Source organism: Anabrus simplex, chromosome 1 (assembly GCF_040414725.1).
Source record: "Anabrus simplex isolate iqAnaSimp1 chromosome 1, ASM4041472v1, whole genome shotgun sequence".
Taxonomy (NCBI): Eukaryota; Metazoa; Arthropoda; class Insecta; order Orthoptera; family Tettigoniidae; genus Anabrus; species Anabrus simplex.
In genome coordinates, this window is record NC_090265.1 from 316375824 (window position 1) to 316391223 (window position 15400).

General features: G+C 36.5%; 1 protein-coding gene across 2 annotated transcripts in view; it reads left to right on the top strand.

Moving 5' to 3' along the window:
- LOC136856739 (F-box/LRR-repeat protein 3) overlaps positions 1-14766 on the top strand; it is a 233562-nt gene extending 218796 nt beyond the window's left edge. For both annotated transcript variants that reach the window (XM_067134819.2, XM_067134820.2), the window contains exons 8-9: positions 4421-4664; positions 13300-14766. In XM_067134819.2, coding sequence (XP_066990920.2) covers positions 4421-4664; positions 13300-13940 — 885 coding nt within the window. In that variant the 3' untranslated portion in view covers positions 13941-14766. The remainder of the gene's footprint in view (positions 1-4420; positions 4665-13299) is intronic.
- Positions 14767-15400: the final 634 nt, after the last annotated feature.

Consider the following 15400-nt stretch of genomic DNA (forward strand, 5'->3'; position numbering starts at 1 on the left):
GTAATTTCATAGATTTTACTATGACTGTAAGTGAAAAGGCCGTAACTGTCTTCTTTCTCTTCTAGTATTTTTAGTTAATGTCGAAAACAATTTCTTCTCGACTTTGCTAATAATTTTGTCCACAAACTGCCTGTTGAACCCGTTACTTTAGCTATTAAATAAATAGTATACAATACATTTTATTTGACCTACTTCTGACATGAGTGTACTATAAGCCCTATGAATCATACTATAAAAGGAGGCCATCTTCTGTGCTGCTGGGTGCATGGAATCCTGTCTAATTACATTCACTGCTTGAGTGGGTTTTCTGAATATTTTATATCTAAGTTTATTGGAGTCATTAATGACTGTAATATCAGGAAAATTTAACGCTTTATTATTCTTGCTTTTGAAAGAAAATATAATCTGTGAATCCATATTATTTAATTGTTCCAATACCTCCTCTCCATTAGTAATGCTGTGATCGATTATTGCAAACATGTTGTCCACGTTTCTCAACCAACATATTATTCCTTTAATGTTGATGATTTTATTATTTTTGAGAAAATCTATGTAAATATCTGCCTGATCCCTGAAGCCCATGGAAAGACCTGTTTATTAAAGGTGAAATAATTATTAGCGGCGATGTACTCCAAGATATTAATAAAATCCGCTACCTGTTGCCTACTTAAATTACTATATATGAGTAGATTGTTCTTTACAAGATTGATCATTTTTGATACCAGATTATTTGGGAACATGTTTTTGGCACCAAATGAGTACATCTTCTGGTCTGATTGCATGTTTAAATCTTTGGTATGATCACAAAATTCTTTGGAATTCTTACCGGACTTATTACCCTCAAATCTATAATGGTTTTTTTATTTTTTAATTGACTATAAACCTAGACATCTTGTATATAGGGCTATTTTTGAAATTGATGATAGTTCTTATAGGTATGTTCTCTTTATGCACCTTCGGTAGTTCCCTAGCCGTGGGGATACCCGGGTTCATATTAATAAGTATTTGAGACTCCCTTTCATTGAGGATGAAGAAGATCATTTAAGAAGTTGCTTTAAGTTTCTCTGGATAGTACTGTTCAGGTCATTTTTTATAAATTTGAATGATTTCTCTGTTAAAAAGTTTTTGATTTTCTGTATATATGATTCTTTACTCATTATGACCGTAGCATTCCCCTTGTCCGCCTTAGTAAAAAAAGAATCATTCTCCTTAATTTTCTGTTTCAGTAAACCTATTATTTGGTTGTGATGTGAAGGAACTCCAACATTGTTGTTACTTATTTTTTTCTTAATATTAAAGAGTGCCTCCTTTTATGGTATGATTCATAGGGCTTATAGTATACCCATGTCAGAAGTAGATCGTAAAAATGAATTGGATACTATTTTTTTTTTCATAGCTAAAAGTAATGGGTTCAACAGGCAGTTTGTAGACAAAATTATTAGCAAAGTTAAGAAGAAATTGTTTTTGACATTAACTAAAGATACTAAAAAGAAAGAAGACAGTTATGCCCTTTTCACTTACAGTCATGGTAAAATCTATGAAATTATGAATGTTTTCAAGAAACTTAATATGAAAGTTTTTTCAACATAACCAACAACAATGCTCAACATTTTTATAATCAGCACACTATTAATAATGTCAATAATAAATTTCCGAAATAAAAATTTACAAATTAAAGTGCCAGCAATTTCCCGCAAGTTACATTGGACAGACAGGCCGCAATTTTACCATAAGGTATAAGGAACATGTTAATGTGTGGAAATATGGCAGATTCTTGGCAATGGATTCTCATGTGGTTGATACCAATCATACATTCACAGACATAAAGCAAGACTTTTGAATTCTCCAATTAAGTAAGAAAGGGAATCTATTGAATATTTTTGAAAACATTTTTATAAACATTGATAAAAAATGCAACCTGACTTATAATCTGAATGAATTATTGGGAGAAATCAATATACTTTTTGAGGAGATAATCATTAAATTCTTTACACGAAGGCATGTAATTCATTACCCCACACCTCTCCCCTCACATCAAACTCCCCTCAACCCCCCCCCTCCATGTCAGTTCTCAATGACCTTCGAGGACTACACTCAGTTAGCTTCAACACTTGATGTGAGTTGGATGGCACGGGACGGACAAGGAAGTGAGTCACCAGATGGGCACACAGTTTACATTTAACATTGAATTTTTTCATTAATTCACTCATTTTTCTTTCCTTTTTAGGCCCATATTATGAACAACACAGCCAAGTTCAATATGTGTCATTCAACATAAGTCCACCTTTCTTTAACTCATCGCAAGAAGCTATTTTAATATGCATATTACACTATTTATGTACACATTCAAGAACATTTACAATATGTACACAATGTCAGGATAACAAGATTATTAATTTAATTGGCATAGCCAGTCATGTTGTATTGTATTTGCACAATTCCACACATGTAATGACATTTTAACCTGTGCAAAAGCTGAACTTCATGGTTCACATCATGTTCATGTTTGTGTTATTTTATGATTCAAGATTGACAAGACGCTAATACTCTGCGTCACAAGATTCATAGAACTTTTATTCACTAATTTTGATGTGTCCTTACCATATTGCCAATGATTTTATGTGTGACTGAAGATGTCCCATAAGAGGACGAAACATGTATCACCAATATAAGTTAGTTTATTGTAGTCTTATTGATAAAGACAATTACAGTATTATAGAGGTGGAACATTTATTCTTAAGATTTTCACAAGTTGATATTTTTTGAAAATACGGGCCCAAACCTGAAATTTATCATGTGCAAAACGGATTCTGTTTTAAATATTTTATTGTTTCTGCTCTTATTCCAGTCAAATAAGGTTAAACGGAATGCATTTTGGTTTTAGTAATCTTCAGATTATAACCGGAGTTAACTGAACCTCCTCAAAACAAACCTGTGACACTAGAGCCCACTTAGAACCTTGTCCTGCCGAGACGGCTGTTGCCTTGCCAGAGGTCTGCTGCTATTTTTGTATCATGTGATCAGTATGATGACATCTTCAGCCATATTACTTGAATTGCATAACCAGGCTACTGCCTGAATTGCATAACCAGGCCACTGCCTCTCATATTAGACAGCTCCTTAGCTGATCTCAGGAGGTTAATGTAGCGCATTCTAGCCAATTGAAATTCCTAGCCTGGTTGGGAATTGAACTGAGATCCTCCAGGTAAGAGGCAGGCATGGAATCTTTACACCACAGGGCTGGCATATACTTTTACAAGATATTTTATATCCAAATACAGAAGTTGCTTAATTACTCTATTCACAAACTCAATTCAGTACCTCTTCATTTGAGTTAAGATCTATCTCACCTTAGTGTTCTTCTGTAATTTAAAGGCTATTATTCTCTTTCACTGTAGCAAAGCAAAGCCATCTCTGTCAGGCCATTAAGGCCCTTGGAGGGGTGGAAGGTAAAGGCTGCCACTATTCGTAACCTTGGCACGTGATGGGGTAGGGTGGTTAGCTCTACTCCCGGCCGCCTTTGCCCCCAGGAATTAACCTGGTACTCATTTTTTGTGTAGGCAGAGTGAAACTCAGGTCCATATGCACCTCCGAAAGTGAAAATCTTGTTTCTCAAATTTTTACCACTTCCTGACGGGGATTCAAACCCACGTCGTTCTGGGTGAACCAAGCACGCATTTACCGCCTCAGCCAGGCAGCCCCTTCTTTCACTGTACCCTAGTGATTATTATTTATATGTGCCCCCATACATTGTTCCTTATAGCACTAATACTAAGATTATTTTCTAATATCTGTATTAAATATTGCACTGACAAATGAGCTGTCTGTTCTGGAGAGGAAGTGATCATCATCTCTGAAACTGACATTAAGGGTGATAGAAACTGTCACAGCAGCCTGTCTGCCATGAGGAAGGAAATACTTAGTGGAAGGGTCAAAAGTGGTGGTGGTGATGATTATTGTTTTAAGAGGTAGTTCAACTAGGCAACCATCCACTGAAAGGTCCAAAGCCTATATAACTGTAGTTATTTTGAATGTAATTCACTCACTTAATTAAATAACAACATTTATTACACTTAAGACACTTATATAACACATTATAAATACATAATACTGGGTATTGATGGGCAGATGCTCTCGACAACAGTCAGTCACATGTTCCCTCCTCTCCCACTCGAGGCACCCAAGCATAACAGTCATCCCCTTCCATCCACACCACTTCCAGCTGAGGGCCTTCAAAATAATACACACTGAAGGGTGCTGCTATCCATCCTAAAGTGGTAGCGAGCAACTAGGTGGTCTAGCCATAGCTAGGCCGGAACAGTAGTGTTACTGTATCTATTTGTTGATAGGTTTGTTTTAATTGATAATGGGTGTGATCAGTATCACACGGTTATACCTAATACTTTCTGTGTTCTTGCAGCTTGTAAACTGCTCGCTGAAAACCCTAGCGCTTATCAGCTCAGCTCACCCTGTGTTCTTGGATGTGGATCAAGAATTATTCGTGTCTGCTCTGACCGTTGTGTTTGATCACTCGCATGCTTTAAGCTCAGTAGCCATTGATAACACTCCTGTGGATGATCCATGTTTGGTGGCTCTAGCATCATCTAATTCACGAACACTACAATTGCTACGTATGAAGAGCTGTCCCAGAGTATCCCCTGAGGGTATGTATTCTCTTCTTATTTGGTATATGTATGTGAAAAGATTTTTCTTATTATGATAAATTATAATTAATTAATAATTATTAATTATTGATTCATACATATTTGGTTTTCCAGAGAGCTCTGCATGTTTTAGACAACTAAATGTTTGAATGTTCCAAGTGCTGTTGTACTATTGGAAAAAAACATAATAAGGTGACATTTTATTGCCTCTAAGTCAAATCTGGTTGCCTTTGCTAGAAGTTGAGCAGTACCCCAGTTTATTAGCTTCATTAGTCCTTATTGATAGTTCCAGCAATCACAATTATGAAGTTGAATTTCCCATCTAATCAATACTTTATTTATTTCTGATGTATTTGCATTACAAATACATTTAGCAGTACGGTACTGGTTTTGGTCTCTATTAGAGGCCATTTTCAGCTTCTGAAGAATCTTATTTGATAAAACAATCATACAATCAATCAGTCACTACTGATCTGCATTTAGGACAGTCGCCCAGGTGGCAGATTCCCTATCTGTTGTTTTCCTAGCCTTTTCTTAAATGATTTCAAAGAAATTGGAAATTTATTGAACATCTCCCTTGGTAAGTTATTCCAATCTGTAACTCCCCTTCCTATAAATGAATATTTGCCCCAGTTTGTCCTCTTGAATTCCAACTTTATCTTCATATTGTGATCTTTTCTACTTTTAAAGACGCCACTCAAATTTATTTGTCTACTAATGTAATTCCATGCCATCTCTCCGCTGACAGCTCGGAACATAGCACTTACAAAAAGGAAGAATGCTGAACAAATTAGAAAGTTTATACATCTATTTAGATCAGACGTACAATAAGCAACAGAATCTCAATGAAACCACGGACAATAAAAGTATGTTACATGAATTAATGCCGAAATTATTAAAGTCAGTTAGTTCGAATAATTTTAGGATACCTAATATATTTAATTCTTCAAACTCTAATACTCCTCCCATACCTACAGATATTAGGCCTACTTCCAGCAATGCGGTTGACTCCACTCCTTTGTCAGCCTCGTCACAATTAACTCCACCCATCCTCTCCTCCCTTCCGTACTCCCCTATTCCTTCCCCTCCGAGTTCACTGCTGCCTCTGCAGCCAGTTACAACACCAGACTCAGAGCCAACAGACGGGCAGCAACCAACTCAACAGTAGATAACAAATAACAACTTCCACTTACATGTAAGTCCTCATCTGTTTCAATTTTATGTAAACCGAATTCTCTCCTTACGTTCAATTTTTTATTTCTTCTTTTCCTTCTCTTACAGAAAACATTATTTCTGCATCTACTGACATTTTCTGGCAAGGTTTCAGCCATTTTATTACCTACCGGTGCTAACGGCCACTTACAATTTTTCAACAGATGCTTCTGCCTCACTTGCTGACGAATTTCATCAGCGGCCTTGGAAAGATTGTATTCATGACATAAACAATCAAGTTTATGCTTGTGTTCACGCCCTCATGTCGTTGGCTTTATATTATTACCACTTTGATTTTCCACTAATATTTTATATGAAGTTGGAATTTTAATAGAAGAAGTTTTAGTCTCCGACAAGATTATTTAATCATAAGACAGTTTTCCATTAGGATTTTTATATTTTATCACTTTTCACATTTTTATGTTCCGAATTTTAATAACTGACTAAACTTTTAACTTCCACTTTTAATTTAATTGTATTTTTGATGATTGTGTTTAGGCTAAAGATGCCCTTAATTGATGGGGAAACATGTCCCATGTAACTAAGAATCTAATTATGTAACCACTATAAGTGAAAATATAAGTATTGAATAGGTGGAACAAATTAAAACACCTTTATTATTGTTTAACTGTTAAGTTTTCATTACGGACCTAAAATGAGGTTTATAACATGTAATTATAACATGTAACATAGCACTTAGTCGAGCAGCTCATCTTCTTTCTCCCAATTCTTCCCAGCCCAAACTTTGCAACATTTTTATAACGCTACACGTTTGTCAGAAATCACCCAGAACAAATCGAGCTGCTTTTCTTTGGATTTTTTCCAGTTCTTGAATCAAGTAATCCTGGTAAGGGTCCCATACACTGGAACCATACTCTATTTGGGATCTTACCAGAGACTTATATGCCCTCTCCTTTACATCCTTACTACAACCCCTAAATACCCTCATAACCATGTGCAGAGATCTGTATGCTTTATTTACAATCATATTTATGTGATTACCCCAATGAAGATCTTTCCTTATATTGAAACCTAGATATTTACAATGATCCCCAAAAGGGACTTTCACCTCCATCAACGGAGTAATTAAAACTGAAGGGACTTTTCCTATTTGTGAAACTCACAACCTGACTTTTATCCCCATTTATCATCATATGATTGCCTGCTGTCCATCAAACAACATTATCGAGGTCACGTTGCAGTTGCTCACAATCTTGTAACTTATTTATTACTCTATGCAGAATAACATCATCTGCAAAAAGCCTTACCTCTGATTCCAAAGGAGACACCTTAGTGTCATGGAAAAGTGAAGGACTTGTTAAACAAAAGAACAAAGCATGGCAAGAATGGAATAGAGATAGGAAATAAGGAAGCAAGATTAAATATCAGGAGATAAAAGTAAGTGTAAAAAAAAAGGTAAATGAAGAAAAGAAAATATATTGGAAGAGATTTACACAAGAGTTGGAAAAGGATGTTGTATGGATTAAAAAAGAAATAGAGAAAAGGAAAAACCTACACCATAACAAGTGAAGGAAGAGAGTAGAAATGTAATAACAGACCCAAGAATAGGTGGAAAGATTACTTCGATAAACTCCTGAATGTGAGAAATGATGCAGAAGAGAGTGTAGTGGTAAATGAGGATGATCCAGAAACAATGCAATGGCAGAGGTGGAAATGGCTGTTTAACAATGAAAACTGGAAAAGCAGCATTGATGGATGAAATATGTATAGAAATGATAAAGACAGCAGGACCTTTGGGTCTACATTCTTTTACAGCCTGCTAAGGGATATATGGAGGAAAAAGCAAGTACCTGATGATATGTGTAAAGGGGTAATAATACCATTTTTTAAGATAGTTGAGAGGAAGTTATGTGACAGTTATTGAGGAATTACACTGTTATCACATGTAGCCAAAATATTGGAGAGAATAATAGAAAGGAGGTTGAGAGGAGGGTGGAAAGAAATTTAGAAGAAAAGCAGTACCTTATTGATTTTGACAGGGTAGGTCAACGATAGACTGTATGAGATTACTGATGGAAAAACAGTGGGAATATGGAAAAGATCTGGTGATAGTATTCCTTGATCTAGTGAAAGCATATGATAGTGTAAATAGGGAAAAGGTGTGGGAAACTCTGGAAAGAAAAGGATGTGGAAAGCAATCAAAGGAACTAGTGAAAGCGATGTATAAAAATTGTTCCAGCCAGTTGTGTCCAGACTCCAGTGGGTAGAACAGATTGGTTTAGAAATTAAACTGGACTATGACAGGGAAGTGTATTGTCTCCACTTATATTTATAATGGTTATGGGTGAAATTCTAAAGGAAACAAAAGCAACATATAGAGGGGATTTGAATATTGTTGTTTGCAGATGACATAGTGATCTGGGGAGTCAACTATACAGAAGTGCAAATCCTGTGAGAGGCTTTAGGCCTAAATGACAATTTTGAAAAATATGGTATGAAAATCAGTGTGGAGAAGAACACAACAGTGGTGATGACAAGAGGAGAAAGAGAAGGAAAAAGAATTGTTAGTATAAGGGGACAAAACCTTGAGATTGTTGAATGCTTCAAATATTTGTGAAGTGAAAAAATGCAAGATTCAAGGTTGGATAAGGAGATCACCAGAAGAGTACAAGTTCCTGTGAAATGTAAAGAGATAATGTTCAAGATGTACTATACCCCTATATTAATATATGCATCAAAGACTTGGACTTTGACAGCAAGAGATGAGAGTATGGTAGGAAAGACAAGGAGAGACAGAGTAAGAAATGTTGAAGCCAGAAAAGAGATATGGGTAGAAAAACTGAGAGATAGGATGGAGAAGAATAAATTGAAATGATTTGGACATGTTATGAGGATGAAGGAGGGAAGAATACGAAAACAAGTGTTGGGGGCTAAGACAGAAGGAAAGAGGGCAAGAGGGAGGCACAGAGCAAGATGGATAGACTCAGTCAAGATCAGTATAAGAAAAAGAAGACTGGACTGGAATACAGTGATTCAAGGGGAGTGGTGGAAGGAGAGGAAACAATGAAAAAGTGCCATCAATACCCTGACCTGGAAGGAGCTGGACAAGGAGAAATGAAAATGAAGATGATTCATGAAAAGAAGTGGTGGTGATTACTTTTAAATGAAATCACAGCTCAGTCGTTTTCAATATTAATCAAAGGAGTAAAAGAAAGAGTTCTATTCCTTAAAGAAGTAGAGATTGATTATAGATAGACAAGGGTTATGAACAGCTCGTAAATGAGAGAATTTCTTGGACTTGCAAACATAATACTGGCAAGGTTGGAAAGTGTTTGCTATAGAAGGTCACATAGGAATAATGAAAGAGAAAAGCCTGATACAAGGAAGTGGAAGCAATGTCAGACTCAGCTGTATCATCATCTTACATGTTAAGAAGCTAGGCTCTAACAAGAGGGATATGCTCTGTGTTTTGTGGGATTTCAAAGGTGTTCTTTACTCTGCACTATCCCCAAATAATTATACAAAGGGTGATGTCAATAAAACTAAGTAAAATCTCAGGAGAAAACTCTCTGGAAAAAAAAAAAAAAAAAGTCTACTCTGTTGAAAGAGCAACATCTCAGTTTCACATCCATAAAAATGTCTATGAGCGGAAATAGTTTTCTCTGCTTTGCAGTAGGAATTAACTTTAATTATCGCTACCTCACAGCTTGCACAGATGTATAGAAAAACCATTAGTACCTTCTGTTTTGTGGGGTAACATAAAGAAAGTATAAGATTGCCATTTACTTTCAAATGTCATGATGAGCAGTTCAGAAGAACAATGTGAAGTTCAGTCGCAAGCATATTTCATAGACATTCTAAAAGAACATACCATAGTCTCAAATAAACCACATTTACTGGAAGTGAGACCAAAAAAAGGTAATTGCTTTAAGTCCACATGCCTCTGAAGACCACAGTAATATAGTTGAAAATCATATTTTTTCCATCATATTTTGGACAGAAATACTTATACAAAATTATTATGTCCAATGAATGAAAACTGTAGGGTGTTTTTTAGCTTATTACTTATTGGTTTAACTTCATGGGTAGTTTTTATGACAGTTTTTCTTGCAATATTTTTTATGGCTGCAAATTCGTTCCAAGCTGTTGGAAGGGTAAACTTGGAAGCTACTCATGTGATATGAATTATATTTTTACAGCTACTACCCATGGCATGTAGGTACAAAGTACAATCATGATATCTGGTAAAATAGCTTTTGTATGAAAATTTCAAATATAGCTATTCAAATATCCTCAAATTTTGTTAAATATTTCAAGGCCTATTTTTCATAAATAAAGTACTACATTTGTGATTGTAGTTCACAATTAAGACAATTGTACACTAAAAGGTGTGCCAAATTACATTGGTCCATTATTAATAGTTACTGAGATACTTGACTTATATTTTCTACTTTGTATTGCTCTCCTGTGAAAGTTAATTTTTAGAATATTTTTCTAGAATATTCATTCATTGCACATGATAATTTTTGTCCACCTGGAATAAGTGCTTCTGTCAAAATTATGATGGCAAAAAGTGATCTACTATTTTACTGTGGTCTTCGCAGGCATGTGCCCTTAAGAGATGTAACGTAAAAGTACAAAACTAAATTTGGATCTGATATAAATTAATCAAAACTAACAAAAAATATTTCAACATGATGAGTTAGGTTGAAAACCAAAACAGGTCTAAAGAGAATGTGCAATAAGGACATCACTCTTAAAAGACTGAGATAAAATTACAGTTTTCCCTAATGCAAGGAGAGACAAGCTAATGCTAACAGGTAGGAAAACATTCTAACTAAATTCTCTCCTTTTTTGAATGCTGTGTTGGGTGCTATTACATCTACTCCAGAGGTGGGTCCAAATTTGCTAAGATAAAAAAAGCAAACCCAAACAAAACTAGGTCTCTTCTCGAGTTGCAGAGAGATAGGCTGTTGAAGCAAAGAAAGGCACTCATCCTTAAAGAAGAAAATTTTTTGCCAAGCAAGTTGGCCACGTGGTTTGAATCATGTAGCCGTGAGCTTGCATTCAGGAAATGGTGGGTTCAAATCCTACTGTTGGCAATCCTGAAGATGGTTTTCTATGGTTTCCCATTTTCACATCAGGCAAATGCTGGAGCTGTATCTTAATTAAGGCCACTGTTGCTTCCTTCCCAGTCTTAGCCCTTTTCTATCCCATCATCACCATAAGACCTGTCAGTGTCAGTGCAACATAAAAAAGAAAAAGAAAAATTATTGAGAGGTATGCAACAGAATAAGGGTACAAGTACTACTCAACCAGAGTATTTTAATTTGTAGTGAAGTATAATTTGTATGGAGTAGTATGGATCATACCATATATTCAGAAGGAAAACTAAATTATTACCATATAATCCCTTATTTTTAAGTTATCTGCAAGTGAACGAACACCTCAAAGATTGTTGTTATTTACAATACTCAGGTAATATAAATGTTTGTTTGCTTGTTACTTGCTTGGTTGGTTGGTTGGTTGTTCGGTTGGTTGGTCAGTTGGTTGGTTGGTTTGTTGGTTGGTTGTGTACTCAGCCCCGAAAGCTGACTGGATCCTCACCAGTTCCACCAGCAGCTGTCACAGATGGCCTAGGCATCACTGAAGAGGTAAACTAGAGAAATGAGGTATCAATCAATCAATACTGATCTGTGTTTAGGGCACTTGCCCAGATGGCAGATTCCCTATTCATTGTTATCCTAGCCATTTATTAAGTGATTTCAAAGAAACTAGAAATTTATTGAACATCTCCCTTGGTAAGTTATTCCAGTCCCCAACTCCCCTTCCTATAAATGAATATTTGCCTCAGTTTGTCCTCTTGAATTCCAACTTTATCTTCATATTGTGATCTTTCCTACTTTTAAAGATGCCACTCAAACTTATTCGTCTCCTAATATCATTCCACGCCATCTGCCCGCTGACAGCTCAGAACGTACCATTAATAATTCTCATGTTAGGTCCGTATTGAAATGTACGTAAGTACAAAGTATGCTACAAGTGTTATTTTAATATCCACCTATTCAATGCAAAGATATCTAGTAAATTAAGAATTAAATATTATCATAAAAGGTTACAAGAGACATGTTTTGCCCATTTTTAGGGCATCATCAGCCTCAAACACAAACCTGTAAGGTGAATAATTAGGATCCTGATTGTTCTTACAAATCGTAAAAAGAGGATATCAATGTAGGTGTTTGTCTAACATAAAATTATAAGAATGTCTTTGGTTAAAACTGTAGTATTAAGCTGCATGTCACAAGTACACAAGATTACACTCTCTAGAGCACTGAGTCAATGGCCCAAAACCTGTTGAGTGTGGAGCAATAAACAGCTCAATCTTTATAATGAAGTAGAAATGTGTTTTTTTGAATACTCCTATTGGAGGATAAGAAAAAAGTAAAGTTGCTAGACTGTTAAAAATGTTAATTTCATATGTTAAGACAACAGTCTTCTCTAAGTAGCTGTGGAGGAAGGAAGGGTGTTCAACTGTCTATAGTCGTATTTATCTGACTTGAAGGAGCGAAAGTCGAATGTTTTAAGATAAGATAACAGTCTTCTTTGAGTAGTGCTAGAAGCAAGGAAAGTCAAAAGTATATTGATGTTGATTAGAGCTTTTCGGTGTAAAGTCTGTAACAAGAGGAGAGTGAATGCTTAGGAAAATATTTTTGAAGAGAAGGTGGTTTTAAAGAGAAAAAATGTTGAATGTATAATCACTTACCCTTTCATCTGTAATGATGTAAATCAGTTATGGAAAGGTTAGTTGAAGAAAACAACATTATGCGTATGTTTAATGGGCAAAACATGTCCCGTTAAATTAGATGACAAGATGTATATCTTAATTTTTGAGAACCCTATGTGTATTGAATAGGTGGATCTCAATAAACTTTTGTATCATTGTTGAATTAATGTATATTTCAATATGGACCAGTCATGTGATTTGTAACTTGTAATGACATCAATGGTGTCAAAGAGTTCTTGAATGAATTTGCCTCCAAACCAATGCAGTTTGCCATGGATGGAGTTTGAAGTTGCTGAAAGATGAACTAAAATTGTAGACAGAAGTGTGTGATACCTTGATGAATGAAGATCTTTCTTGCATACATAGAATTTGCCTCTTTTTCCCACAAGAAAATATTCATAATCTTTCTGACAGTCCAACAATATTTTCCACTCTGTTTTAAGTTCTTATCAAAACAAACCTTTCCAGTTCTTTGTATTTATAAGTTTCATTAATAAAATTTATATCTGAATATTGTTTCACAATATTATACAATGTAATATATTCATGTAGCCTTCTTGTTGGTCTTCCATCCATGAAAGAACTTGAGGATAATCATAAATGCCACTTCTTTTCTCTATTGAATCCCAAGCATTGAAAGGTATCCATCTCTAATACAATGAATTTTGGTCTGTACAGGTATGCTTACATTAGCTGACAACTGCCGCTATCTGCGAGAATTATCTCTGAGCTACACGCTGTTAAGTGATGACTTGCTGCTGTCTCTCTCATCTGAGAAACATGTAAGACTCGAATACCTTAGAATCGATGTATATACAGAGAAAGATATTTTACTCCATCAGATCTCACCACGTTGCTGGCAAGCACTGGTACAGCATTCACCTGCCATGAACTTGGTCATGTATTTCTTCGTAATACCTGATGAGTCGTTTGACATACTCTTTACATCATATGTGCCAGTGACACATCTGTACTTCGGTGACTATGTACCCAAACCTGTACTTGGGCGCATTGGGCTCCACTGCCCAAGGCTGAAAGAGTTGGTTGTGGGTGCTAATGGAAATTCTTTCATCAATGAAGAACTGCTGAATATAGCTACAAACTGTCCGCAGTTGTCATCCGTAGGACTTGGAGAGTGTGTAGTATCATGTAGCGCATTTGTTGAATTTGCAAAGATTTGTGGACCAAGGCTAAAGGAGTTGTATGTGATGGAAGAATGTTTAGTTGAAGATGTACAGTTTGATGTGGCAAAGACTTGTAAACATGTGTCAGAGCTCATTCAGCGTGAATGGACTCCTGAATTCATGCCTGTATGGTAAAATATTTGTAATAGAATTTCCTCAAATGTATGTGTTAAAGAGAAATATCTTCATGCATGCTTATTACCATCAGTGGAATTGACTGGGGTATGTGTAACACAGTATTTCTGCTAATTTGAAGAAAATGATTTACAGGTACATTGTTATACAGGAAAAAAAGTCAGAGAAAAGTTTTTGTACTTCACTCAGGCCTACATAATTTATTCATGCACTTATATACTTTAATGCTGTCTTTACTGTAGGTGAATTATTTGACGTTGTCAGCTGTGTAGCACATTTTGTATTCCCTGTGCTGGAGGTTCCAATTGAAGACATGGATAGAAGAAGGGCTTAAGTCAGGTTGTGTCGTTATTCGGTAAATTGCATATATACGTTCCTTGGAGGCTGTTATAGATACTACCTAAATGGCTTCTCGGTAATGCCAATAGATGGCGTGTGAAGTGCTATATTGAGTTGCGCCGTTCTTCCAAATATTGCTCTTGCCTGACTTAAAATACACTCCAATGCTGACTTACGGCAAGCTAGCACTAATCACTCATCAGAAGTGAAATGGCTGATGTATGAGTAGTCCCGGGAGAGGAAACATCTGATTTTTCAGAAAATGACAGTAAATATATAACAAGTGAAACCTCAGATGATTCGGATACCAAATCCTTACTATCCGAATGGTCTGCTGTTCTCAGCCCAGTGTCATTTGCAACACCACAAACCAAAAGGACTTAAGGTTTTCAATTCAAAAGTATGTCATATTATGTTACTCTTTTGAGGGAACTGTATCAGGAAGCCAGACTTATAATATTATGTTTCATGACAAGTTTTAGTTATTGAAGTACACTGACTGACAGAGCAAATGCAACACCAAGAAGGAGTGGTTCGAAAGGGATGAAAGTTGGGGAAAAGACAGAGACGGCACGGACGAATAATTGATGTTTATTTCAAACCGATATGCAGGTTACACAATGCGCACGGCATCGACTCAGTAGGATGTAGGACCACCGCGAGCGGCGATGCACGCAGAAACACGTCGAGGTACAGAGTCAATAAGAGTGCGGATGGTGTCCTGAGGGATGGTTATCCATTCTCTGTCAACCATTTGCCACAGTTGGTCGTCCGTACGAGGCTGGGGCAGAGTTTGCAAACGGCGTCCAATGAGATCCCACACGTGTTCGATTGGTGAGAGATCCGGAGAGTACGCTGGCCACGGAAGCATCTGTACACCTCGTAGAGCCTGTTGGGAGATGCGAGCAGTGTGTGGGCGGGTATTATCCTGCTGAAACAGAGCATTGGGTAGCCCCTGAAGGTACGGGAGTGCCACTGGCCGCAGCACATGCTGCACGTAGCGGTGGGCATTTAACGTGCCTTGAATACGCACTAGAGGTGACGTGGAATCATACGCAATAGCACCCCAAACCATGATGCCGCGTTGTCTAGCGGTAGGGCGCTCCACAGTTACTGCTGGA